Raw genomic sequence first — 26,921 nt, forward strand, 5'->3', positions numbered from 1 at the left:
GAGCCTGAATTTTGGAGAAGCCACGAGGTCACAGCATCTAGCTGGGTATTTGTGCCCACTGTGCACACCTAGTAACTCCTTTGCACATGAACTACAAGAATTGCTCTCAACCATTCCAGTCCTCTGGTTCTACAGGAATTCAGGTTCCTCCTGGAATGATCCAAGGAGCCTTATGGGATGATCAAGATGTCAGTGTCATGGGGATGAAGGAACCATATTACCAGCAATCCAGGACTGGGGACCCACTTCACTTGTATTGGCTGGTCCCTGGAAAGTTCTAGACAAGAATCCTATGTAACTTGGGGGACTTCTCCTCAGGGTTCTTCATCTTGGGCCTTCTACCTTAGACTGCCCCAGTCAAGAAGGGGAGCCCTGCAGAAGCAGGTGGCCACTTTGGGACTAGGAGGTAGATGGCTGCCTGGTCTCTTGGTCCCCTAGGTCCTGGAGTGACTGGGGCTGGTTGGTCCTGTGGTTAGCCCAGCAGCCTCAGAATGGAGGTTTCCCATCCTAGGATCTCCTGCCAAGGGTGTTGGGAAGAGGGAGTATGGTGTGAGATAAATGAGATTAAAGGGCCTGGGACTGACATGTCTCCCATTCCTGGCAGTGATTCCAGCTGCTGACCTGTCACAACAGATCTCCACCGCTGGCACTGAGGCCTCAGGCACAGGCAACATGAAGTTCATGCTCAATGGGGCGCTTACCATCGGCACTATGGATGGTGCCAACGTGGAGATGGCTGAGGAGGCTGGGGCTGAGAACCTCTTCATCTTTGGCCTTCGTGTGGAGGACGTCGAGGCCCTGGACCAGAAAGGGTACAAGTCCCTTCCTGTGCTATTACAGCGTGTGGCAGCTTTGGGGGAAGGCAACTGGTGAAGGGCCTGAGGCTGGGCAGAAATCTATTACCCCGGGGCCGTGGGAAAACTAGAGTCATCAGTCTCTTCCTGAGCCCAAAGCATCTGGGTCCCAGCCAGGCCATCCCTGTGCTTGTCTCCATGTTGAGTCCACAGGGTTCAGATCAAGGGCTCCTCTTCCAGCAGAGGTCTTTATAGGTCACCGTTAGTGCAGGGTCTCCTTCCTTCCTTAGGGGCACCTGCACCCAGGCTATAAATAGGACAAGGCCCTCTGGGGTAGGGCAGGCACCTCCATTGCTGAAAGCACTTAGTCAGTTGAGAGCACCTACCATCGAAGTTCCTGGTCTAATTTGTAAATTATCTTTTTATTTTGAAATAGTTTTGGATTTTCAGAAAAATTGTAAACTCAGTAGAGGGAGCTCTTGTCGACCTTGCTCCTGTTTTCCCCTGTTGTTTACATCTTACTAATCAGTGTGGTGCATTGTCAAAATTAATTAACCTATAGTGGCACATTGTAAATTATTAGTCCATGTCATATTGTGATTCCACCATTAGTGCCCTTTTCTGCCCCAGGACCACATCCAGGGTATCCCCATTGTGATCGGTCAGGTCTCCACTGGTCAATTTCACAGTCTTCCTTTGTTTTCATGACCTTGACATTCATGAGGCATCATGGCCTCAGTCTGAGGAATAATTTAAAAGAAAAGTTATTGTTTTCTAATTGCCTTTTGTAGCTCTTGGGGAATCAGTGAAACCTTAGCAGTTAGGTGAAACCCAAATGTCACCTAAAAACTCAGAACAGTGTCCTTGTCACCTAGAGAGCTCACATGCCCACATAGCGTTTCCACCTGTCCCTTCCACAGCTCTTCTGCACTGTCCTGCATCCTGGGACCTACATGTTTTCATGTTGTCCTTTCCACCTTGCCACCACTCCCCACCCCCTGCAAACCTCCTCCCAGCCTTCCTGATGGGCAGGACTGGTTCTGTCTTATCCTGTCTGCTTTTATTTCTTCATCCTGGGGGCCAGCTAAAGTTGATCTAACAGAGCAGCCTCTGTTTTTAAAAGCTGTGCCCAGGATCTCACAGTGAGGCAAGTTTGTGAGCAACCTGGTCTTCTCCAGTAGAAATGTGATGTGAGCTGTGCATATAATTGTACATCTTCTGGTAACTGTATTTCTTTTTTTTTTGCGGTACTGGGGATCGAACTCAGGGCCTTATGCTTTTGAGGCAAGCACTCTACCAGCTGAGCTATCTCCCCAGCCTATAACTGTATTTCTTTAAACAGTCGAGGGAGCTAGTGGAATTGACTTTAGCCTTATAGGTCATCACTACTTGAACCAACTGTGTCTGAAGGGCCGGAAGCCACAGGTGGCCAGTGGTTGATGCCTGGACCTCCTGGGCATCAACTGGGGCAGGCACATGCTCCACCGCTTATCCCCTAGAGCTTCCCACTTGGGGGTGCCACGCATTGAGTGTGCTCTTCTCCCTGCAGGTACAATGCTAAAGAGTACTATGAGCGCTTACCTGAACTGAGGCAGGCCATGGACCAGATCAGCAGTGGCTTCTTTTCTCCCAAGGATCCAGGCTGCTTCAGAGATGTGGTCAACATGCTGATGTACCATGACAGGTTGGACACACCCCTATAGACTGTTTTGGCTTCCCTAATCAGCTGTCCAGCAGTTCACACTGTTGGGACAGTTGGAACCTCTTGGAGGGTTGGAAAATTCACATTTGTGACTTAAAACCCTCTCCCCCTCAGCACACAAGACCTATGGCCAGCTGGGAGAATCACAGCCAAAAGCAGGGCTTGGAGGTTGCAGTGGCCTATGGCAATACCTTGGGGGCCCCCAGCAGTAGGAGACAAGCCAACAGCAAGAGCAAGAGGTTGCAGATGTCCCTGGGCTGACATTATCCCTGGGTATCAGAGACAGTCATGTTCTCAGGAGGCCTGTAGAGGGCAGTCAGGGAGCATGAACAGGCTGACCCAGAACCAGCAGGGAGGTGACTTGGGAGGTTGATAGAACTGTGGCAAGTGTCAACTCTCAGGACACACCATGGTTAAAATGGAACTTGCTTGTGACATTGTAAAGTTATAATGTAACTGGCATTTTATCAGGGTGCAGTTAACACATGGCTATAAATGGTATACAGTCATATTACAGGTTAACTGGTTGATACTATTTCTGTCTTCTGGGAGTTTTTTGCTAGTAAAAGTTGAATCTGATGAATCCTGGGAATTAACCTCTCTTACTCTTACTTTTACTGGCCTTTGACTTAGTTTTGGTTTTGCTCTTTGAGAACTGTGGTGGACCAGCTTCAGTCAGACCAGATCATGACCAGTTCATATACGGCTTGAAGCTGAAGCTGGACCCTGCTGAGATCTATGAGGAAGGAAGAACTTTTTGTTTTGTTTTGTTTTTGGAGATAGGGTCTTGCTGAGTTGGCTGAGGCTGACCTTGAACCTGGGATCTTCCTGTCTCAGCCTCCCGAGTCACTGGATTATAGGCATGTCTCACTGCACTCAACAGAAAGGACTTTTAAAATTGTGAATTGTGAATTTTATGAGCTGTGCTTCTGTTCTCAACAGTGAAGAAACATGCATATTTTTATTCATAAATCCTGCATTTTTGTCCAGAACATCAGGGACCACAAATAACTTTTTCCTAGGTTACCAATTCTCAGACTTGGAATAGATAGCTAAATGGAGGTGTCACTCATCCACTCATCAGTCAGTGCCCCTTGGCCCTGGCAGTGAAATAGGCTACTGCTTTGGGCCTGCACAGGATACTCTGGATATGTGCAGCTCTAGTAGACCTGCATGTGCTGGTTGTGCTGTAAATACATTTCCTTAAAGGAATATTGGGTTGAAATAAGATTTTCAAATAGCATTCCCTGGACATAAATGTTGCTCACAGGGAAGCCCTGTGGTCAGATGGACCTGGCACAATCTAGCCCCATGAGTGGGGTGGACTTGTTCATTCCACCCCCTTAACAAAACCTGCAGGACATGAGGGCCAGGCCAGGCAGGTGATTGCTGATGTCTGGCTGAGGGACTGTCCCCTAGGACAACATGGCAGCAGGGCTTCCCACTAGCTGCCACTTATCAGCCTGACCCACTGTCTTTTCCTAATTTTAGGTTCAAAGTGTTTGCAGACTATGAAGCCTACATGCAGTGCCAGGCCCAAGTGGACCAGCTGTATCGGGTAAGGCTCATGGACCCCAGGGGCAGCTGGGTGATCTGTTATAGACTTGCTGGGTCAGATATTTCATTTCCCAAACTGCACAAGCAGGGCTGGGGAGATGGCTCAGTTGGTAAAGTGTTCGCTCTTGCAAGCACAAGGCCCTGGGTTCGATCCCCAGCACCACAAAAAAAAAAACCAAAAAACAAACTGCACAAGCAGATTTTTGGCCAAGAGTGGCGGGGTCTGGAGCTGTGATTTGTTACTCGTGTGCCCTGCCAACCTCTAGGGCAGCCCTATCACTTCTTTTCTTGAGGAAACAACTTTCATGGCTGAGAGTAGGAACATGGGAGTTTGAAACTGAGCTCTCCCCAGCAGGGCTTTGGGAGGACCCCTTGTCCCTCAATCTGGTATGACTTGAGAGTCTGGCCTTTCTGCAGACTTCTCCTGGTGTTGGGTATAGTCTTAGGGCAGCTGCAAGACTCTGGAGGAAGATATGGTGGGTGAGGCCCTTGGCAAAAGACTGCTTGACCATCTCCTATGGGTCCATCTGTGGCAAATGCTTACCTGGTGGTGTTTCTATGCTATGTATGTATGTATGTATATGGCAGGGGGAGGTCTTCTCTTAGGCTTTGTGCCCCTTATATGTAGTCATTTGGTAGTATTTCCCCTATTCTCTGAGCACACGACTGTAATATCTTTTTCCCAGGCTCAACTGGAAACAGTCCTGACATTCCAGAAGCTCAGGCTTTCTTGGGAGCCCTTGGCCCCACCGGAGGTGCCAAAGATTAATCAGTCTTTCCCTCCCCCACAGAACCCCAAGGAGTGGACCAAGAAGGTCATCACGAACATTGCCTGCTCTGGCAAGTTCTCCAGTGACCGGACTATCACTGAGTACGCGCGGGACATCTGGGGAGTGGAGCCCTCTGACCTGCAGATCCCACCTCCCAACATCCCCAAGGACTAGGTGCCCCCTGAGGCGGGACCAACAGGCTTTTTTTTGGCTGACTTTGCACATCATGCTGGTTTTCAAGCACATTGCCAGCAGCTAGTGGTCCCTGCTTTCCTCAGTGCTATGTTTCTGGGAGGGGTTATGGAGTCAAGGGGGTGGTTTTGAAGACCAGGGCAAAGAAGGAAGGTGCTAGGAATGGGGAACATCTTCCTGGTTTCCTATAAAGGAAAGAAGAGTTTGCAGCACAGATGGGGCACAGCTGACCCCAGTAGCTTCAGCCCACCAGCCCCACAGAGGGTAGGCAGGAGATGGAGCCACCTGATGGGCTCCCTGAAAATTTGCACACATCTTTAGTTTTGAGCCTAGGGCCTAAACAGGTGTCAGGTGAAGCTTGAGGACGTGTATTTTCACAGAACCTGGGCCACTAGCCATTAGGCGGAATTAAGCCCAGTGTAGTCTCCTTGGCCAACTCTGCCTTTCTATCCCTGTTGGAGAAAGTCAGATCCTTCAGGCATCATCCTCATGGCTGCCTGTCCTCTGACCCTTGTCCCTGGCTCTTCAACTGGTATTTGGGCTCTGCCTTTTATAGCCATGTTGGGAGCCATGTGGGTGCTCTAGACCCAGGACAGCTGGTAAGGAACAATGGGGAAGGACCTGTCTTGGAATCTCAGAGGCCTTGGTTAAGACAGGGCTGGCTGAAGCAGGGTTAGCTTGGTTTTGCTTTTTTTTTTAAAGAAAAAATACACAAGGAAATGAAACTAGCCTCTTCTTGTTTTAGCAACTAAAAATTGTACTTGGTCAGTTTTGGGTTTGGAGGAGGCCATGCTGGGGCTACTTTTGACTGACTGGAGGTGATCGATCAGCCACTGTCTCCCGCAAGATCAGCTGCCTATCCTGTACTGGGGCCTGGGGCAGGGCTGCTGCTTCTGCTGTGGATCTGTGCCCTCCTGACACCTCCCATCCATGTCCTGGGATGCATTTTTCTGTTGTACATAGAAAGACCATTCTTCCCCTTCCACCAGCGCAGCAGCCTGCAAAAAGGGGCAGTGGACCCAGAGGACCTGTTTCCACTGTACTCATACAGCAGGCCTGGGAGGGAAGTGAGGGTGAGTCTTCTCAGCCAAACCCTTACTGAGGTTGAGGCTACAGGGCAGAACCTGCCTAGTGCTGCCCATCACCAGTCAGTTGGTATTTGGAGAGATCAGGTGGAAACACCCTTCCAGAGGCTTCCACCACTTTGCATGCTGGACCTGAAGTGCCAGGGAAGGCTCTTCCCTCACCCCAAGCTTTCTGGGGAGGATATGCTCACAGTGCACAGTTTACCAGAACCACTGGGGTTCTTTTTTTGGGTGGGTGGGGCAAACCTTGGGGCTGTGGTCATTTGCTGTGAAGCCACACTCCCTGAAGCTGGCCGTGGGTGGCCACCACCCTTCCACTTGCTGTTACTGCCTGGTGTGAGAAACTGATTAAACCTTTTTGCCCGTGGTTAGTTGATGTTATTTCTGTTTCACTCACTGCACACAGCACTTTGAGACTCCTACAGGAAGTGGGGCGGGGCTGGTGCAATGACCACGGCAGAGATGGGCTTCAGTTCCCACTTCTGCCCGTGGGCTAAATTTAGCTCCGTGTTCTGGGTTTGAAGACAGAGTTCTCATCCCCATTGTGTGGTAGAATCGTGTGTATAAACTGTCACCTATTTAAAAAATCATAAGTCTAGCCACATGGACACACTTCACTGGTGTCAGAATGAAAGGATTTGCATCATTGGTGTAAAATGTTTTGATCCTTCTTTGCACTTACTGCCTCTGCCACCCATTCCTGGCCTTGGAAATCAAATTATCTCCTGCAAATTGTACATGCAGCTGCATGAAAAAATTAGGAGCTGGGTGCAGGAGGATTGCTAGTTCAAGACCAGCCTCAGCAACTTAGTAGTGTGACCCCATCTCAAAATTTTAAAAAGGACTGGGGTGTTACTCAGATGTAAAGCACCCATGTGTTCAACTCCCAGTACCAAAAAAATTTTAAAAAGTATTGCAGGTTGACCCAGTACAATGGACTTCTTGGCCTTGGCATCTGGCAGGTTCTTTTACAGCCTTACGCCCACCCCCATGCCATGGTCAGAGTACCAAAATGAGTTTATGACTCCCAGGTTTGGGATGCTGTCCTGAGGTTCTTGAGATACTCCTTTTTTAAAAAAAAAAAAAAAAAAAAAAGACTTGTCCTGATTGATCTTAGAACACATCAAATGGTCTGAAACCCACAGCATAAGCTTAGTTGCTCTGGGTATAGGACTTCTAGCTCAAATTAACTGATAATAGCAAAGCAGCTGCCAGCTCAGGAATGTAAGGAATGCCTTACATTCCTTCATCTTCAGTTTGCCTGTCAGAACCTTATAAAGTTTTTTTGGTTTGTTTATTTGAACATCTTGTCTCATTTCCCCACCATTGGGTCTGAGGTAACTTGCACAGACAGAAAAATAAAAGACTAGCCCAGGTAGAGCAGGGATAGTACATCACATCTGCTCAGGTGTCAGGAACTGTAGTGCAAAATAGGAGACTCCCTGACCTGGCTTTGCACTTCAAACTACCATTGCCTTATACAAGGGCTGCCTTGGCCTTTGTGGGCACAGCTGTATTGTAGTGACTTGAAGGCCCCTGGCATATACCAGTCATGCAGAAAGAGGCTGTGAAAGGCAGGACAGGTATCTCAGCTCTGAAGGCTGTGACCTGTAGGGACAGTGCTCTTAGATCCCGCTCTCAGCTGAGCTGTCCACAGATGATAGAAGACTGACACACCCTGGTTACATACCAAGACTTTTGTCAGGAAGAGGAAGATATATAAATGCTCTCACAAATTGACCTCATTCCAACCTTGGAATGTGAAAGGTATGTTTTCCATATCTGAGAATCACTGTAGGTCCAAGGTGCCTCAGAATGGAAAGGTTATAAACTGCTGGGCTCAACGGGCCAGTCCACAGCTGCTAATACTGGGCATGTAGACAGCTGCAAAGTTATATAGCCTGAGGCCCTAGGGGAGGAAGGTTAGGCATCAGGAGAGGCTGAGTCCCCAGGAGACCTGCACTGTCCCATCTACCGAGGCAGAAGGCAGAAAGACAAACCAATAGGACACCCCCTTGGTCTCCAAACACCTATTCTTGCTTAAGCCACCCTCCCACACCCCCTTTCTCTTCTCAGAGGTTCCTTAGCCTGCCATGTGACTGGCCCTTCTCTAGTGGCCCTATTCCACCTTGCTGGGGGTTTGCACACATGGGTATTATGGATTCCAGCAGCTGTAGGAAGGGCTGGTTTAACCACAAGCCAAACAATATATCCATTAGTTCAGGAGACCCTGGGAAGTGAGACGATGTTCAGTGCTGCACCCTTCTGGGGTGCCTATGCTGGCTTGACACTGCAATAGGGACAGCATTGCCTGGTTAGGCTCCATTTTAGGAAAAGGCTAGCTACCACATGTGGAAAGGCTGTGTCCACTAGAGGAAACCCTGGAGCCTAGAAGGAAGGGGTTAAGTTATGACCTTCAGAGCCTCCCCTCCTCCCATCCAGCAGCTGGGATTCAGAGGTGGGGCTGTGGGAGAACCTGGGAGGCAGGAGGTACTGCTGATCCTTTTCGCTTTACAGAATGAAGGACATCAGACCACCACCACGATTTTATTCTTAAATAAATGCTCAGTCTACGGCCAGGTTAGGAGGACAAGTGGGCAGAATGAGAGGAAGTGCAGATCCCAGGCACCCTTGCTGTGGGTGAGCAGGTGCCCAGGGGAGGCAGGGTCAGCCCAGAAAGGCAAGCAGTATGCACGGGGCCAGAGGGGACAATCCAACCACTGGGGTCCATTCTGCCTGTGCCAGGAAAGGCAGAAAGAAACCATGTCTCCACATTCTTGGCGGGTGGTGCCGGAAAGCTCAGAGTAGTCCTGAGCCCCTGCGCCCCCTGCCCAGGCTCTCCATGCCCAGCTCAGGAAGTACAGGATCAACCAAGTGGGGCCAAGTGGTGCTGCTGCTGTCAGCGTTCCCAGGAAGAGCTCAGGTAAAATGGCAGGAAAGGGAGAACGGCCCCAGGCGCCACCCACATTTTCCATACAGATCCATCCATGTTCTGTCATGGGCACCGCAGGTCTGCAGGACCTCCTTGCCTGCCTGGCTGCATCTGAGTCCTCTCTCCAGGTGCTTGCTAGGCTCCTGAGCACCACAGATGTGGCACCCCCGGGTTCCAGGGTCCCGGGCTGCAGACCAGAGGAAAAGGGGAGGAGGGCAGGTCTTCATGCTCCCTTTCCAGGCCAAGTTCAGTGCTGGCGCTCAGGTTCTGACTTCCCCAGGAATTCCCTAGACCAAAAGAGGATAAACATGAGCCCAATTATTGAGCTCAGACCAAAGATTCCATCCCCAGTGCTCCTCAAATGGCTGAGGAAGCAGAGGCTGCCGAGGAGGCTGCACAGAATCTAAGGAGCACTACGCTCCTACAATGAAAAGTACTCAGGTAAACAGGGCATAAATGGTATCAGGATGGGTCAAATTCAGGCCAGGGCTTCTATTCCTTATTCTAAAATTTGGCTCTATACTCAAGTCTAAATATATTCCTGTTATGGATTAGATATGAGGTTTTCCCAAACACTCCTGTATTAATGAAGGAATATTCAGAGGTGAAATGATTGGATTATGAGAGCTGTCACCTAATTGATCCATCCTAGTTTGAATGGACTAAGTGGGTAGTAACTGTAGGCAAGTGGGTATGCCTGGAGGATGTAGGTCATTGGGGGCATACCTTTATGGTTCACATTTTGTCTCTGGTGTGTTTCTGTCTCTGCCTCTCTCTCTCTCTCTCTCTCCCTTCCTCCCTCCCTCCCTAACAACATGAGTTGAGGTGCTTTCCTCCATGACAATGTTCTGCCTTACCCCAGGCCCAGAGCAATGGAATCTATGGGACTGTGAACTAAGACCACTAAAACTATGAGCCAGCCCCAAAGAAGCTTTTCCTCCTCTAAGTTTGTTTTCTTTTTCTTTCTTTTTTTTTTTTTAAGTTGTGGATGGACACAATACCTTTATTTTATTTACTTATTTTTATATGGTGCTGAACCCAGTGCCTCAAACATGCTAGGCAAGCACTCTACCACAAAGCTACAACAGCAGCCCCTCTAAGTTGTTCTTGGTCACAGCAACAAAAAGCTGGCTAACAGTGCCTGCCTCACAAGCACAAGGCCCTGGGTTCAATCCCCAGCACCGCAAAAAAAAAAAAAAAAAAAAAAAAAAAAAAAAAAAAAGCTGGCTAACACAATTTCCTTTAAAATGGAGAAAAATTACAATCCCAAAGAAAATCTATACTTTTTCAGTTCTCACATCCTAGTGGCAAAGAGTGATAATCCTTTAAAGAAATGTAACTTTGCCTCTGGAACTCTCAAAGGCAGCTAGAGAGGAGCGGATGTTGGAAGTAGAATTATACATGAGTTATCCTCCCTAGGGGTTGATTCAGGCAAGCAATTTTAGTCGCTTCAGGAAGAAACTAACACTGTGACCTACTTCTCAAAGCCTACTGGCACAAAATAGCAAAAATTACCCTATTAACAATGGCAGCAGACTATGCAGCCCAATGCTCAGTTTAAGCACTGCACATAAGCCTCTGCCTGTCACATGCACAGGGAAATTTAGCATCTTGCTTAAAGTCACATGGCTGGTACTGGGGATTGAACCTAGGGGTGCTTTACCACTGAGCTACATCCTCAGACCTTTCTTTTATTAATTATTGATTGATTGATTGATTGATTGGTGGTGCGGGGGATCAAACCCTGGGCCCTGTGCTTGCACAAGTACTCTACCAACTGAGCTATCTCCCCAGCCCCCTTTCTTTTATTTTGAGGCAGGGACTTGCTAAGTTGCTTAGGGCCTTAGTGGTTGAGGTTGGCCTTGAACCTGTGATCTTCCTGCCTCAGCCTCCCAATTTGCTGGGATTACAGGCTGTACCACCATGCCCAGCAGCCTGTGTCATTTGATAGGAAGGTAGGTGAGGCTGGGCAGCAATCTGCACAGAAGCATGAGGGAGTGGGTAGTTTGGTCCATTCCAAATGCTGCCCTTTGTCACCACTGCCAAGGCCTCACTCTCATATTTGGGCTCTGTATTCAGGTCCAGATGGGTGCCCCTGGCTCTCTGAGGTACAGTCCATGTTGTAACCAAGATTTTGGCCACTGTGAGGCATCCAGGAATACAGCCTCTCCTTGAAAGTAGCTGAGGACAGGCTTTTGAGGAAACTGCCTGAGGTCCCTGTGCAAGGGCACCAATCTGAGAGCATATGGGAAGGAACTTGAGGTCAAACCCAGCAGAAGTGGGGTGTGTTTCACTACTCCTGTATACGTGTGGCCATCTGTGAACTGGGGATAGATTTGTGTGCTGTCCTATGTATGTTCTCATGGTCCTGTGTGACCTTTACAATGGGGAAATCACCCATTCCTCTGAGCATGGGTGCAGTTCAAGATGGAGAGGAGATAAATTCTCCAATCCTTCTGTGATGTTAATAGAAGGCTCTTGAGTCATTTTGGCTCTGGGCCCCAATGAGCCCTCAAACAGTGGCTGCCACATGCCACATGCCCAAGGCATGAGCCATTGCTCCCCAGATGAGATCCCTAAGTGAGAAGAGAAGGTCTTACCTCAGTATCCGTGGAAGCTCGGGGCTCTTGTAGATGTATTTATGCCTATAGCCAAGGTCTGAATGAAAGGGGATAAACTGAACTTTGAAGTCTCTGAAGCTTCGAGATGGTGCAGCAATATTATAGAGCTGGAGAGAGAGAGAGAGAGAGAGAGAGAGAGAGAGAGAGAGTGTTAGTTCAGAGACTAGAGATGGCAACTGCCATGGAGCCTAGGACTTGAGGGAGACCTGCCTGCAGCCTCTCCTCCAATAAAGACTCTGGCTGGTTCCTCCAAAGAATACCCCAAGCTCTCATGTACACTTCAGCACCAACTCTGAAGTGCATAGTCAGTCACACTCACAGGTTGGGCAGGGCTTTAGCTGACAGGAGCCAGACCTCAGGCTTGACTCCTCATCTTCAGAAAGTCTACCACTGAAGACCTTCTCTCTGTTCTTACTTCCCAGACTGCCTAGCTGGTCCTCAAGGGAGCAGTGAGGTAGACAATGGCAGAGATGACACAATGATGGGGGATGAGGAGAGCCCTGGTATGGAGGGCATGTTTCTCAGGTTTAGCTGTGTTCTCCTGGGTCAAGGTCAATCAGTAATTTGGCTCATGATTTGTCCCCTCTCAGCCCCCTCTCTCCTTCCCTGTAGATGGCGGGGGTGTACGGGCCTGAATGGTAGCTCTGTGTCCTCCTGCATGGCTTCACTATCTGTGCACCTCATGGAGTTCATCTATGGGTGGAGGCTTCTACAGGCAGAAATGCTCTGAGCATGCGGCTGACCTGCTGGTGAAGCCCAGCACTCATCCTTCCAGATTCCTCCTGCCCCTTGCCATTGCTGTGCCTATACAGTGCTGTCTACCCCAACTCCTTCCCACAAATCTAATCCTTTTTCCTAGCAGCAAAATCAGCAAAAACCAATGCTGAGGCAACACACATGACATAGAATTCTTCTCATAACAGTCTCATCCCAAAGGCAAGAAAACAGACTAGAAGTTTCTATATTAGTTCTACCTGCTGGACCTCTGCTTTGAGGTTGGGGATCCTCATTATTCAGGGTCTTTCCCCTTCAGCCCTAATGGAGGAGCCCTCCTGGCCAAGTTCCAAGTTGGCCTTGGCTCTTTAACACAGGCAGCTCTCCACTTGAGAAGGACCCTGGTGTAGAGACCCAGAAGTCATTCACTTATTTTTCATAGTTCCTTGTGTGGACAGCATTTGATGGTCTGGCCCCAACCCCTACTCTGCTGCCAGACCTCTCATGCCCTTCTGAAGAGACAGGGAAGGGATGCAGCAAGGACAAAGTGGTCTCTGAGGCTAGCATGTCTTGAGTCCACCTCTTCCCTGCCTGCCCAGGCCTAGCCTATCCCACATCTGGGGCACAAGCCCAGGACACCCACCTTTCTGCCAAGCTGAAAGGGCACAACTGGGTCGTCCTCAGCATGCAGGATGAGCAGGGGACAGGAGATGTGCTTCACACTGTGGGAGGGAGAGAGAAGGACTAGCTGTAGACCAGGGAGAGAGTGGAGTTGCCTGAACCCCTCACCAAGGCAGGAATCTGGGTTTAGGTTTTACTGTGGTGTTTAACAGGTATCTCTTTACTAAAGAATTAAAAGATAATTTCTTAGTTTTTTTTTTTTTTTTTTTAAATCAATATCTATTCCAGCTAGGGGATAGGTGTCAATAAAATTTAGAGATCAATTCATTCCCCAAATCTGTCCCCTGCATATTTTCTGAAAATTGAAAATGATTATTTCGCCAGTACAAATGTTCTTTAGAAGTTACAAAAAATACTTATGAACTGAATAATTTAGGTGGGTCAAGAAATTTACTGCAAATGAATGTTACTATGAATACATGTTGGTAGAAAAAGTCAATACCTTTTATCTTTGGTACAAATGACATTTAAGGTCAATCCAGCTCTGAATGTTTACAAGTAAATTAAAATTTCAGTAGGTTCAATAGAGTCAGATCCCTTTAGCAAACCACACAACAGAAGGACAAGTTCCCAGGATTGGATGGGGTCAGAGCTCTTCTGTCAGTTCATTACTGAGGTGACTGCTGACTCAAGTCTCCATCTTTTTGTGTGTGTATGTGGTACTGAGGATTGAACACAGGGCTGATCTATCACTAAGTCATACTCCCAAGCCCTTTTTCCTTTTCGACAGAGTTCTGCTGAATTGCCTAAGCTGACCTTGAATTTGCTATTCTCTTGCCTCAGCCTCCTGAGTAGCTGGACTTATAGGCATGTACCACTGTGCCTGGTTTGAGTCTCCATCTTAATCCCCAATAAGGATGTGTTCTCCCCAAGGGCAATGCTGGTGCTGTCCTAGACCTGCAGTAGCACCTGGACTGAGGAAAGCTTGTCACCCAGGACTCACAGCCTCATGCATAATCTATATTCTGTCATTGGCATACCATATACTCTTGTTTCATGGTAGAGTGTTTCTGGTATGTGAGTCCCTTCAACCTGAGGTTCCTAGAAAAAGCAGCAAGTATCTGGTTTTAGACTCTGCTCAGGAAGCCTGTCTGTACGTGAGGTTGGGTCCCTGACTACCAATAATATGGGCTGGAGTCCCATGGGGCATTACCACAGAATCCACATGCTATACCACTAGGCTCAGTGCAAGGGTCAGGGCCAAAGGTAGCTTCCTGAGGCATAGTACTCACTTTTGTATTTTAAGAAGGAATCCAGTTTATTCAGATAATTATTTAAGTTCTAAAACAATACTTACAAATAAGCAGGGGTTTTGCTTGTAATATTTGCTAAAATTTTATTTTGTTCTATTTTTATTTTGAGAATCAAAACACATACTTGAAGAGAAAAAAAATGTAATTTACATATTCTGTTTCCAAGTGTAGATTGTTGACTATTAACTGAATATTTAGATAAGGTTAAGGTTTTATCTTTTTCTCTCTTTTGAAGAAATTAAAATCCATGAAATAGAAAACTCACAAAGATGATGTCGACAGAATCTGAAAGTGGTTTAACAAAAGCCCTCAACAAGAATACTCAAACTTTGGTTTAAAGAATGAATCAAAATGTAGTCTATAAAAATTTAAAAAATAATAATTTAAAAAATGCTATAAAAAAAGAAAAAGAAGGTTTAACTTGTGGTTTACCTAAGAGAAATATTTTTAATAGTTGGCCTTTAATTTCAGCTACTCAGGAGGCTGGGGCAGGAGGACTGCAAGTTCAAGACCAGCCTGAGCAATTTAGTGAGACTCTGTCTCAAAATTTAAAAAGTGCTGGTGATATATCAAGTGGCAGAACACTTGCCTAGCAAGTACAAGGCCCTGTTTCATCCCCCTGTCCCTCCCCCATACCACACACACAAAAGAAATATTTTTAATAATAAACTTTATAATACCTTTCTATTACCAAAAATATATCAAATAGCTGAGGCAGTCACTTAAATGTTATTTTATAGTCTTTTAAAATTCCTATTTCTTATTATTTTTATAATTATTATTGTTATTTAATTATATTATTGTTATTTAATTGTATAGTCTTTTAAAATTCCTATTTCTTTTCCTTGCAGACTTTCCCTTTTTAAAGACCAGTTTTGTTAGAAAAATACTAAATCTCCTGAATTCCACCCTAGTTTGCTAATGTGACTAATAAAGCTTATCCTGGGAATTCCTGTTGTTTTCCTAAATTACCATACTCACTTTTCATCATTTGCAAATTTAATTCCACTGCTTGTGATGGGATCCAGGAAGAACCAGTCAAACCCAGGAAAGTATCGATATATCTGAAGACAAGAAGGAAAACATTTTCATAAATGCTTATTAAGGTATCTATGTGGTAGGCAAAGGTCAGGCATTCAGTTCAAGTTCAGGAATTTACAAGATAATACCCTTAAATACCTATCTCTGAGCAAGAAGGGGTTATATGCAGCAGAGGGGACAACTCGTACCTCCTGCTTTATGCTGGCTTTGTGATTGGGGGCAGAAGAATAAGCCACCAGGCCCATAAACAGGCTATAGCAGGAGCTGCCTGCAAATGAGGCTCCTGCACCTCAGAGGTGTCGCTAGAATCCAGCTCAGAAGCCAGACTTCCGACAGACACAAGGACTGCCACCCCCATGAAAATGGAGTTTCACTGCTGCTTTCATCATGCAATTTCAGAGAAAAAGCAACATCATAACTTAAGATAAAATAAAGGGCTCCTGCAGCTGCTCAAGATCAGGGTGGTCCAAAACAGAGCACTCAGAATGCACAGTAGGAAGGAGAGAATAAGGGATCAGATTTTTTAAAAAAATGTTTTCATTAGTTGTTGATGAACTTTTATTTTATTTACTTATTTCTATGTGGTGCTGAGAATTGAACTCAATGCCTCACGCATGCTAGGCAAGCACTCTCCTACCAAGCCATAACTCCAGCCCAGAATTTATAAGAAGGGTCTAAGGCTTCAGTCACAGCTGGTAAGAGAGAAAAGGGCTGATTCACCCTGGAATCTCCAGTGGAGTTACATAGGCTTCACCCTGAGACATGATGAGGAGACCAGACTCCCCAGTCCAATCAGCCTGGCTCCCAAGCATTGTCTAGTAAGCAGAGAGCAGTGGATACCCACCAGTTCCATCCCTGAGGAGGGAGCCAGGACAGCAACCTCAGTCTGGGTTGAGACCCACAGCAATCACAGGCTGTGTAATGGCAGTGACGTCATGTGGTTAACAGTACCATGCAAGTAATGAGACCACACGAGCAAGGCCTCCTGAGGGCTAGCTGCCCTTCAACAACCTAACTGAGCCTGCCCTCCTACCTGTCTGCAAAGTTATGAGTTTTCAGGGTAACTCTGCAGGTAGGCCAGTGCCTAGAACTTAGGATTCATTTTTAATGAAATCTGTATTCATGAGAATAGTTAAATTATATAACTATAATTTATAGTTATATAATTTAAATAATAAATTATTATTATTAAATAAATAGTTTTTAATAAAACTATTCATTAAAAATAGTTTTTAATAAAATCTGTACTTACCACTGAAAATGGATGGCTCTTTGCTTCTTCACGGATATTAGTGAATGGAGATTCTAATATAAGGGCATCTGGAGGCGTCTCTAGATAAACAAAATAACCAACAGAGGCCTGAGTGGCCCAGGTGAAGGTTCCATGTGAGAGTTCCCCTGAAGGGACCGTGAGTCTAGGGGACATCTCTTCCACATGGGAATACACCTCTGTTAGGTGTGGGAGGTGACCACGACAGGGCCCCAGGTGGCTTCCAAGAATCCCATGGCAGGGCAGGCTTGGGTCAACCCAGAGTCTCCACCCTTGATGCCCAGCTAGTGCCATCATTGTGCTGCTTGCTGGCCAGCCCCAGCTTGACAAAAACTTGCAGTTGGTTCTGGAATGCTAACTGCCAGGATGAGGGTCCCAGCTCAGGGCAGTAGAGCTCTGTACCTCGCTCACAGAGGCGCCGCACCAGATTTGTTGCCACCCTAGAAAGAAAGAAAAATACAGTTCAGTTGAATTATGACCAAAATTGTTTTGATGAGATTGTCCTGATCCTGGAAAATGTCCAGAGAAGATGTGGGACCTGCAAAGCTAATGGTGGGGTTTCGAGACAGGCTGTAGGGGTAATAAAATGCCCCCTAGGAGGAGGAGGCAGCAGACCATATGCTGACCTCTCTGACAAGTTGTCCATGACTCCCACCCCACTGTCAGTTGGGAGGGGACTGGGGTCTGCCTGTCCCCTTCTTGTAGGTGGCAGCATTAGTCACCCACAAGGACCAGGGGCCTCTTGCCATCCCAGGACCACACACGGCAGGTCCATGTAGACAATCATGAGAATAGTTGGCGTCCCTCCTCTGGGGCCTCTCCTGAGGAACAGGAGGCCTGCACTAGATACTTCCAACCTACAGGATGTAGTCCAAATGAGGAGCAAGAACTGAGAAAGGGCCAAGTTACTGTGCCTGAAGGAAAAGGTGGGAAGAAGAAAGGCAGCTACTGAAGGTCTAAGGCTCCTTTCAGAAACACCCTGGAATTTACATCAGCAGAAGCAATTCAGGTTGTACACAAATGGACTTAGGATGCTTCCTGTCTTGGCAGATTTGGGAAACAGACCACACATTGTTCCTCCCCCATACTCCCCAGTATCTAAATGGTGAAGCTACTTACAAACATTCCTAGTTTGCACACTTGGACTTGATGGCCTGCCCATGTTTTCCAAAGTCACACCTGACACAAAGCCCCAGTGCACCCAGAGCACGAGCACTGTTCCATTTGTACTGGGTGAGGGCCCTCTGTAGAGATGCTTGTTTCTGCTGCAACTACCCCTGTTGGTCCTAAGGTACTTTCTGGGATACAGAGTTATAGTAGCTCAGCCCCTCTGAGGTCCTTTGTGGTGCTTTATCCTCCACCACGGGTATCAGGGATCAGGCTTGTTGGGACTGATAGTGTCTCAGGGTCAGAGGTACCCGCAAGGCCACAGGGCTCCTTTTAGATCCCAGGATGGAGTGTCACCTGGAAGTCCACTAAAGGCCACTCCTGCTGGAAGCTCTTACCCAGTGCCCAGGGAATGGCCCCAAATATACACAGGGTTGTCACCACTCCTTGCTTTGATCCAGTCAAAAACGTGGAGTGCGTCGTATGTCATGCCCCGCTCTGATGGTGTTCCTACTGAGTCGCCCCAACCTGCAAGAGAGGAACAGCAGGTAGGAGAAGGAAGTCAAAGGCAGATCATGAAACCAGGCGAGTGACAGTAGAGAAGCTGTCTGGCAAGTGCCTTCGGTCCCACCCACATTGCTGGCAGACTGGGTGTTAGGGGAGGGAGAGGCCCCCACTTAACCTCCAGCACTGGTGAGGGCAGGTGGGAGGGCTTGGCAGTAACCTTCCCTGTCCCCTGCTGACTGAACATACCAGAGGTTCCCAGTCACTCTAAGTAGGTGGATTGCATACTTAACAGACTCTGTTCTGACTAACAGAACAGAGTCAACAAAATACACCCCAGAACCTCAGACACATACCCTGGCAGGGCTGCTCTCCTTCCAACCTCTGATGGGCCACTAACCTCCCAACACTTAAGCCTGGTGGTGGGGCTGGCTCAAGAAGGAGTGCTGACAGACCCAGCCAGTAAGAGACCATCCTGCCCAGGGTCCACAGAAAAGCAGGGCTGGAGTGGGAGGGAGGATTTCCAGGTTTAAGGCAACCCTGATCCTTCCCAACTGCTCCTCCTCCAGTCTCCAGCAAAGGTTAAGTGCAACTGTCTTTCTAGCAGCTCAGCAGTGAGTCATCATCAAATGATCTGAAAGCACTACCAGGTTCAGAAGAGCTGGTCCTGCTGCATGAGCAAACCACAATTAATGCAAAAAGACAAGGACAGAAAGCTCTCTGACCTCAGAGAAGGAATGGGTGAGGATGGACAGGGCAAGGCTGAAGGCTCAGGACACCCTGTGGGAGACAGGGAGACAGGAATATGGAAACAGAGGGAAAGAGAGAAAAAGTAAGAGTGACAGAAAGATGGGGGTGGGGAATTAGAGACAGGAATAGAGACAGAAAAAGAGTCACAGGTGGAAGTAGGGGATCACTAATACTACCAAGAAATGCAGAGATGTAGTAAGAATTGAAAAGAGAAGGTGCTACGGGGTGCTTTTCATGATAACCATATAGGATGGTGAACAAAGAGGAAGGTGGTCCCTTCTCATTATCCTAAGGTGTCCAGCATGTATCAGGAAGAGAAAAGGATGAGAAAATGTACTACTTTTCAAGCTCCTCATTTTGGGAGTTTTAATGAGCCCAGAACCTTCATTGTGAAGGACTTTTCTTCAACAAAAGAGCCACTCCTGTAGTGAGCAGAATGGTGTCCCACTGAAGATGCCCACATCCTAATTCTGGAACCAGTGACCATGTCAGGGAAATTAATACTGTATAGGAATTAAGTTGTAGAAGGTATTAAGACTGCTAATGGGCCAATCTTGGGGTGGGGATAATTCTGAACCATGTGGATGGGCCCCAAGTAATCAAAGACAAAAGTCAGGGTCCAAATGATGCAGCCCAAGATTCAATGGGCTACAGCTGAGTTTAATGTGAAAGGGGCCATGAGCCAGTAAGTGTGGCTGCCTAGAGGGAAAGGCCAGGCAACAGATGCTCCCTAGAACCCCCTGAAAGAGTATATAGCCACACTAATACCTTGATTCTAGCCCAGTAGCTAAAGATTTTGGATTTCTGATTCTAGAACTACAAGGTAATAAATTTGTGTTTTTAAGATACCACCTTTGTAGTAATTTGTTTCATCAGTAAAAAGAAACTAATACAACGCCCACATGCAGCTGATGCTGCTCTCTTCCATTCCTCTCCCTTTCCCTCTTGGTTTGAGGAATCAACACCACTGCCCTCCCAGAAAAGGTCAAAGCACAATGGTCAAGCAGTTTTCATCCCTTTGAGCTTTCCAAACTGAGTACTATAAGGAAGAGTGTACTTTTAAAATAGTTGCTCACTGTCAATATAAAGTACTTCTACTGATTGTGAAGGTAGAATGTTTGTAGCATATATCAAACTGTGGATTCTTGATTCATTAGGGCTGGGGATATAGCTCAGTTGGTAAAATGCTTGCCTTGCAAGCACAAGGCCCGGGATTCAATCCCCAGCACCGCAACAAAACAAAACAAACAAACAAAAAACCTGTTTCATTCAAAACAGAAGTGCTGAGGGTACAGAAGAATTTATTTTCTTTCTTAATGGTTTTATTTCCTGTTTCTGTTTCTTCACAAGGCTCATTCTGCTGCTGAGCATAAAACCTGCCTGATTTCCAGCTTGGGGAAAGTTTGAATCCAATTAAGAAAAAACAAGGGCTGGGGAGATAGCTCAGTTGGTAGAGTGCTCACCTTGCAAGCACAAGGCCCTGGGTTCAATCCCCAGCACTGGGGGAAAAAAAAAAAAAAAAAGGAAGAACAAGACAGTATTTTTTGCATTTAAATGTTGCTGACTAAGGGCATACGCTGGGGCGTCCCAGGTGCCAGTGCCTACCCTACCAAGAGATGCTCGCAGGTGTCTGTCAGGGGCTTTGCCAGGAAAGCTATCTCTCTGGACCCACACCACAAGAGACCCAAGGCCTTCCCCACCCTTGACATGGCTGCAATTGTCACAGGTCATAGACCAACAAAAGCAAGCTGCCAGACCTGCTCCAAGGCTCTTGAACAAGCATATCCATTAGATATGATCAGAAGAAGTGGGAATGTACACAGATGCACTCTCAAACCTCACCTCTGTAGTCAAAGGTGACCACATGGTAACCGAGGGAACTCAGCACCTGTAATGTGAAAAATACACATCTTTGGCAACAAATTCAAGCATCTCTGATTGAGGACAACTTGTCTCTTACTAAGCCCATCCAGAGTTCTGTCTTTGTGCCTTGCACACAGTGAGGTCTTCATAAGGACTGTTGACATGAAGCCTGACTCCCACTTGGATCTGCTGGTGCAGGATGTGTTGACTTCCTGTGCCTAAGGAATAGGGAAAGGGTACATGCTTCTGGCTGAAGTACCTAGTACAGAATTCTGTTAATGCTACAGGGTGGTTCAGTGTCAGGCTTCTTGGGGGCAGACAGCTCTCCAGTGCTGCCAAAGGGCTTTAGCCACTTAGCACAATAGAAGATGTGCAGGAAAGGAATTCACAGCATGGAGACCTCAACTGAGGACTCTTACTGTAACCCAGCATTCCTCAAATTTTGTGGTTTTGTTGAATTTTTTCTCATGACTACTTATCTAAAAATTCCTATAGACTAGCTGACCTTTTTCACATTCTGTGCCCTATTTCCTGGTGTGCACAGAGCAATGTGGAAGCTGTTATGCCACTACCACTACCCACAGCCACTTGCCACTTCCTTTTCTTTGGGAAGAGCTGTGCCGTTCTCCCAGGCAGCCCCCTGCAGTCAGCATTAGAGCACACCATGGCAGGCCTCCTGCACCTGGACAGGGAGAGTGACTTCCATGACAGAAACCTCAAGTGCACCAGTAAATTCCCTGGCACTTGCCTTTCCTGACTTGGTCCACTCCTCTGTGGATATTCCTTTCTGCCCTGTTAGGATACACAAACACTCCTTTGAGAGGAGGCAAGGGAGGCAGGCCTGGTCAAGTCCAGGGCACTCAAAAAATAAATAAGTAAAAAGTAAAAACCAAAAACAAGCCAGGCATGGGGGTTCACACCTGTAATTCCAGTGACTTGGGAGGCTGAGGCAGGAAGATCACAAATTCAAGGATAGCCTCAGCAATTTAACAAGACCCTGCCTCAAAATAAAAAAATAAAAGAACTGGGATATAGCTCAGTAGTACAGAACCCCTGGGTTCTATCCCCAAGTACCAACAAAACAAAACAAAAAATTTAAATGCCTTTCATACACTTTGCCAATAGTTAGGGGATGATCCACAGAGTACATGGGTTCTGATATTAGTGGCCATCCTTAGGAGCAGCATAATGGGAAGAATAATGGTAAAATCAGCCAGGTACTACCTTACAGCACATCCACCAATTAACTTTCCAAATTATTAATTCAAGTGATTCCCCGTTTCTGCCTCCTGGAGTGAAACAGTACTTCTCTTTCTGGTCGGCAAGCTGTGGACCCTTACCTTATAGAGCTCCACCCGGTGGTCACCTCCTCTGTAAGGAACAGAAAGTGGATGTTAGTGCCACCCCTCAGAGTTGAGTCCAAGTCAATCCTGGAGAGTATGGGATCCCAAATTCCATTCCAGGGAGGGATCTATGCTGGACAGATGATCTCTTCCTCGTGTCTCCTAATCCATTTCAGGTCTCCTAAGTGGCCCCAACCTTGCCTCTGGTCGTACTGTGTTGAGAAACTTTTTTTTTTTTTTTTTTTTGGTGGGGGTGGGATTGAGCAACATCCCCAGCCCCTTTTATTTTTCATGCTGAGGCAGTGTCTTGCTAATTTGCTTAGGGTCTCATTAAGTAGCTGAAGCTGGCCTGGAACTTGTGATCCTTCTGCCTCAGCCTACTGAGCTGCTGTGATTACAGGCATGTGCTATCATGCCTGGTTAGGGAGTCTTTTTAATTATTTGTTATGTACTTTTATTTTTAATAAGAAATGCATATCTACAGTTCCACATTCAAAAGACACAAAAGGAAACAGAGCAAGCCCACATTTGTTCCTACCCCTGCCATCTAGCCTCTCTCTAGCTCCCCAGCATTCAGGGACCCCAGCATCCAGAGATGTGTTCCCAACAGAAACCTGGATGGGTACCTTTTTGTCCTACTCCTCACTTCCTTAGGATTCAGCAGATATTCAGTGCTCTGCTTAGCAAAGGCTCCCTGTCCTCATCTCATGGTCATTTTTGGCTCCTTTCTACCTGCTGCTAACTTAGGTTTACTGTTATGGCCAGCCTGTGCCAATGTCTCTTCACACATATGTGCTCCACCTGTGGACACAGAAGTATGTACAACTGTGACCCAGCAATGTTGATGAGTATTTCATCAGGAGAACCTTGCCTCTCACCATGGTATGTGGGGATGACGGGCTTCCAGCCCCTCTCCAGCAGACTACAGCTTTTGAAGTATCTCATTTCTGAGGCTCAATGTGCTTTGAACACATCTAAATGTTTCACATATTTATACTTTTCTAATGACCATTTACCCCTCATTCCATTTTCTGTCCAGTTGTTGTTCAGCTATTGCAGGGGACTGACCCCACAGCAGGAATCAACAAGCATCAATGAGTTCATTTCAAGTATATGGGTGTGGTGGGGGCATGTAATGTTGCAGGGAGACAAAGATGAGATGGAGGAAAGCCAATATAGTGCAGAAGCAAAAATAAAAAGAAATGGTTCCAAGATCAGGAATAAATACTATAAAATGTTTTTAATTATCTTTGGAAGAGTTCATGGTAGCTCTTTTCTCAATTTTCCAAATTCCTTCTATCAAGAAAAAGGAAAAAGGGCTGCCAGGTGCAGTGGTGCATGCCTGTAATTCCAGCTACTTAGGAGGTTGATGCCATAAGTTCAAGGCCAAATTCAGCAATTTAGCAATATCATGTCTCAAAATAAAAAATAAAAAGGGCAGGGGATGTAGCTCAATGGCAGAATGTTTGCCTAGCAGGCATGAGTCCCCCAATACTGCATGCATGCATACATGCATAAGTGAATGAATGAATGAATGGAAGAGGTGCTGAAAAAAACCTGGCAGTGATTTGGATCTTGGAGAGACCCCAGGTACTTTGATCCTACAGACTGATGGGTTCCAAAACTCTCTAGGAGGGTTTCTCTCGGGGAGTCTAGTTAAAGATGGGGTTCAAAGAACAGGGTTAATACTTCAAAAGACAGGGTTGCAGTGAGAACCAGGCAGAATACAGGTGGACCTGCAACACAGGCAGTCTCTGGGAGGTGCCAAACCTTTGAAAGTCATGTTTTCTTTTAAACCTGAAGTTACAGACAGGCTTTCTGTTTTTTATCATTTGATTAGCACTGAAGAATTGTGCTTTATTCACTGCCAACACAGTTTTCTTATTTACAGAAAGATGCTACAAGAACTGTTTGTAGCCACTTGCTCTTTGGAAAGCAGAAGAGAAACCCTCTGTAGCTTGTCCCACACAAAGAAGAGAACAAAATGCACAGGGCACACATGACTCAGTAGCCAAGCACTCTGTTCTTGGCACAGAGACCATCCTTGTGGGCTATGTTTCTGGGCTGTTTCTGTAATACCCTCTGCAGAGCTTTGCAGTACTGACACCCAGGTCTGTTTTCTCTCTAAATAGGGCCCTGTATTGTTCTCCCTAATGTTTCTGCTTATAAAATGTCCTCCCTCCCCAACTACCCCCACCTCAGCCCTGTGGGGGCACCCTGCCTCCCTGCCAGCTCCTTTTGGCTGTCTGTCAGAGGGGACCTAAGTAAGCAGTAGAAACAGTGACTTCAGGTTTCTCAAATACGGCTTCACTCAGAAAATGCATCACCCTCCCTTCCCCATCCTGGGCACTCTGAAGAGGCTCTTCTGAACAACATCATACTGTATGAAAGGGGCAACAGCTATCTTTGGGTGGGGAGAGCAACTCTAGTTCAAAGGATGAGCCATTAAACTCACTCATGAGAAGTATCTGTGATAAAACCATAACGCCTTGACAGAGTGTGTACTTCATCAACAGTCTGTTTGGACATGCTAGCATTGCTGGTGTCAGAGCTGCCTGCAGAGAGCTCATCCCATGGTGGGCAGCCCAAGAGGACTGGTATGTCCATGTACCTCAGCTGGGGTCTTTTCTGGCTGCCCTCTGCCTTCAGCCTCCCCTCCTTGCCTCTGTCTGTATCCTGAAGCTATCACACAAGTAACACAGACCTGCCTGCCAATCTCACATGGGGATGATAAACACAGAGAAAACCAGAGGTAAGTAGACTGGAGATGTTTCCCAAAGATGCACTGTAGCCACAGTCAAATGTCATTGGGACCACTCCTCTGAGTGACTACTGCATCCTCCTTCCCTCTGAGAAATTCTTCTCCCTAAATCACACAGGTGCAGACATTTTGTCCTTTACTTTTATGGCAGGAGGTAGGAAACATCCCCCTCTGGCTGGAAAGCTCAGTGCCTGACAAGAGACACAGTCTCTTCTTCCATCACAATCCAGGGCAGGGCTTCAGATAGGTTGTCTGGACACAGCTTCCCACAGTTGCTCAACACTGTGGTCTCCAAGGAAGCAGAGCCAGGTCTGCTTTGCAGACCAGACCTGCTGGTCCTTTGCATATAGTTCTGCCTGGCTCTGAGCCTGCTGGAGAAGCACTGCCTGTGTAAACCGTCACCTAAACTCCGGCCTTAACCCATCCTATAAAAAAAAAATCTGCATTTTTCTTCATTCTTCCCTTATTCTCCCTCATTGCAATGTAAACTCAATCTTGTGGAACTCCAGTTTTGCTCCTAGTGGCCTGGGGCAGTACATTCCTACTCCACAAAGGAAATGTGCTTTGCAGGGAGGATGTGCTATGTGGGCTCCTTTGCCTCACCTGGTCCCTGCATTCCCGTGCAGGTACAAAATGATGGGATGGTTGGAAGCCAAGGCATCCTCATACCACATCTGGTCCTTTCCTTGGGCATTCTTCCACCAGACAGCAGGGATGGTATGCCTGGAGACAGAAGCACAGGGAGTGGCGTGGATAGATGCCTCTTCCGCACACAACAGTAACTATAGATAAGGGTTACAGAGGTAGCTCCAGTCTCAGAAAGCAGAGCGCCCACTTACCTACACAAGTATAGAGTGGGGCAGCAGAGTATCCCATCAATAGAATAAATAACTAGGATCTGCAAGCTGGAAGGCTGTGCTGACAGCCTCAGAAGGAGCATTTCCTGATTGGCAATGGGCCTCAAAAGCTTATACTGGTAACAATTAACAAGACAGGGGAGCCATTTCTGTAGGCAAAAGCCTGCCTGAATTCTGGAGCATAGCTGGGGCAACAAGGGATGCAAAGACATGCTCAGAAACTGTCAGTCTGTTTAGCAAATTTCTCTTTCATAGAGACACTATTTTTTTTTTTTTGTACTGGGTATGGAATCCAGGAGTACTATGCCACTGAGCTAAATCCCCAGTCCTTTTTATTTTTGATTTTGAGATAGGGTCTTGCTAAATTGTTTAAGGCCTTGCTAAGTTACTAAGGCTAGCCTTGAACTTGCAATCCTCCTGCCTTAGCATCCTAAATTACTGGGATTATAGGTGTGTGCTGCTGCACCTGACTAAGGTTAATTTTAAACTCAGGCCATATTGAATACTGTTAATCAAAAGGGAAGATCGGAATAAATACTAATTTTCTGTAACTCTTATTATATCTCTGATTCATTCAAGAGGATCATATTTCAGGGTGGTTCTGGCAACATAATTACCATCATAAACCATACAATCAAACCTACAGGATAGAAGGGCCACTATAAAAGTGCTGGAAACTGATGGGCTTCCAGAAGTTGGCCTATCCCAAACTTTGAGCTTCTGAAAGAGATTCAGGAAGCTCCCAGGCAGCAGAAAGGGCCCCATTCCTGGGCCTCTCCTTCAACCTGCTGACAGGCATTCTGAGCTGACAGTCAACAATGACCATTGAGTGGCACTTGGTCCTTTCTTTCAGGATGCTGGTGGAGGATCTGATGAGACGATGGTGAGGGCAATTGTCAACGGAGTCTGTTACGTCCTGAGGTCCTGGTGTCATCATGAAGTCACAGGATATGGATGGGGCAAAGACTGGCACCCTGAAATGCACTGTGGCTGTCACTACCTTGAGACTTGCCACTAAAATTTTTTGGGTAACTGATAATTTATGTAGGTGTTATTAGTGTTTTCAGTTTAAGTACCACCACCACGAATACTCCTCCTGCAATAAGACAGGGTTCACCAGTAGA

At 46.8% G+C, this 26,921-nt stretch overlaps 2 protein-coding genes across 3 annotated transcripts in view; one reads left to right on the forward strand and one right to left on the reverse strand.

Annotated features, from left to right (window-relative positions):
- The window catches only part of Pygb (glycogen phosphorylase B), a 45,569-nt gene extending 39,102 nt beyond the window's left edge, over positions 1-6,467 (forward strand). The window contains exons 17-20 of the mRNA XM_047540416.1: positions 605-812; positions 2,344-2,478; positions 3,988-4,054; positions 4,845-6,467. Of these exons, the coding sequence (XP_047396372.1) occupies positions 605-812; positions 2,344-2,478; positions 3,988-4,054; positions 4,845-4,997 (563 nt within the window). The 3' untranslated portion in view covers positions 4,998-6,467. The remainder of the gene's footprint in view (positions 1-604; positions 813-2,343; positions 2,479-3,987; positions 4,055-4,844) is intronic.
- A 2,164-nt stretch (positions 6,468-8,631) lies between these two features.
- Positions 8,632-26,921, reverse strand: part of Abhd12 (abhydrolase domain containing 12, lysophospholipase) — an 89,945-nt gene continuing 71,655 nt past the window's right edge. For both annotated transcript variants that reach the window (XM_047539982.1, XM_047539983.1), the window contains exons 4-13: positions 25,544-25,663; positions 22,177-22,207; positions 20,816-20,861; positions 18,118-18,247; positions 17,015-17,052; positions 16,595-16,674; positions 15,283-15,365; positions 13,011-13,089; positions 11,633-11,760; positions 8,632-9,319 (exon numbers count right to left, since the gene is read on the reverse strand). In XM_047539982.1, the coding sequence (XP_047395938.1) occupies positions 9,280-9,319; positions 11,633-11,760; positions 13,011-13,089; positions 15,283-15,365; positions 16,595-16,674; positions 17,015-17,052; positions 18,118-18,247; positions 20,816-20,861; positions 22,177-22,207; positions 25,544-25,663 (775 nt within the window). In that variant the 3' untranslated portion in view covers positions 8,632-9,279. The remainder of the gene's footprint in view (positions 9,320-11,632; positions 11,761-13,010; positions 13,090-15,282; positions 15,366-16,594; positions 16,675-17,014; positions 17,053-18,117; positions 18,248-20,815; positions 20,862-22,176; positions 22,208-25,543; positions 25,664-26,921) is intronic.

Source organism: Sciurus carolinensis, chromosome 2, assembly GCF_902686445.1.
Source record: "Sciurus carolinensis chromosome 2, mSciCar1.2, whole genome shotgun sequence".
NCBI lineage: Eukaryota > Metazoa > Chordata > Mammalia > Rodentia > Sciuridae > Sciurus > Sciurus carolinensis.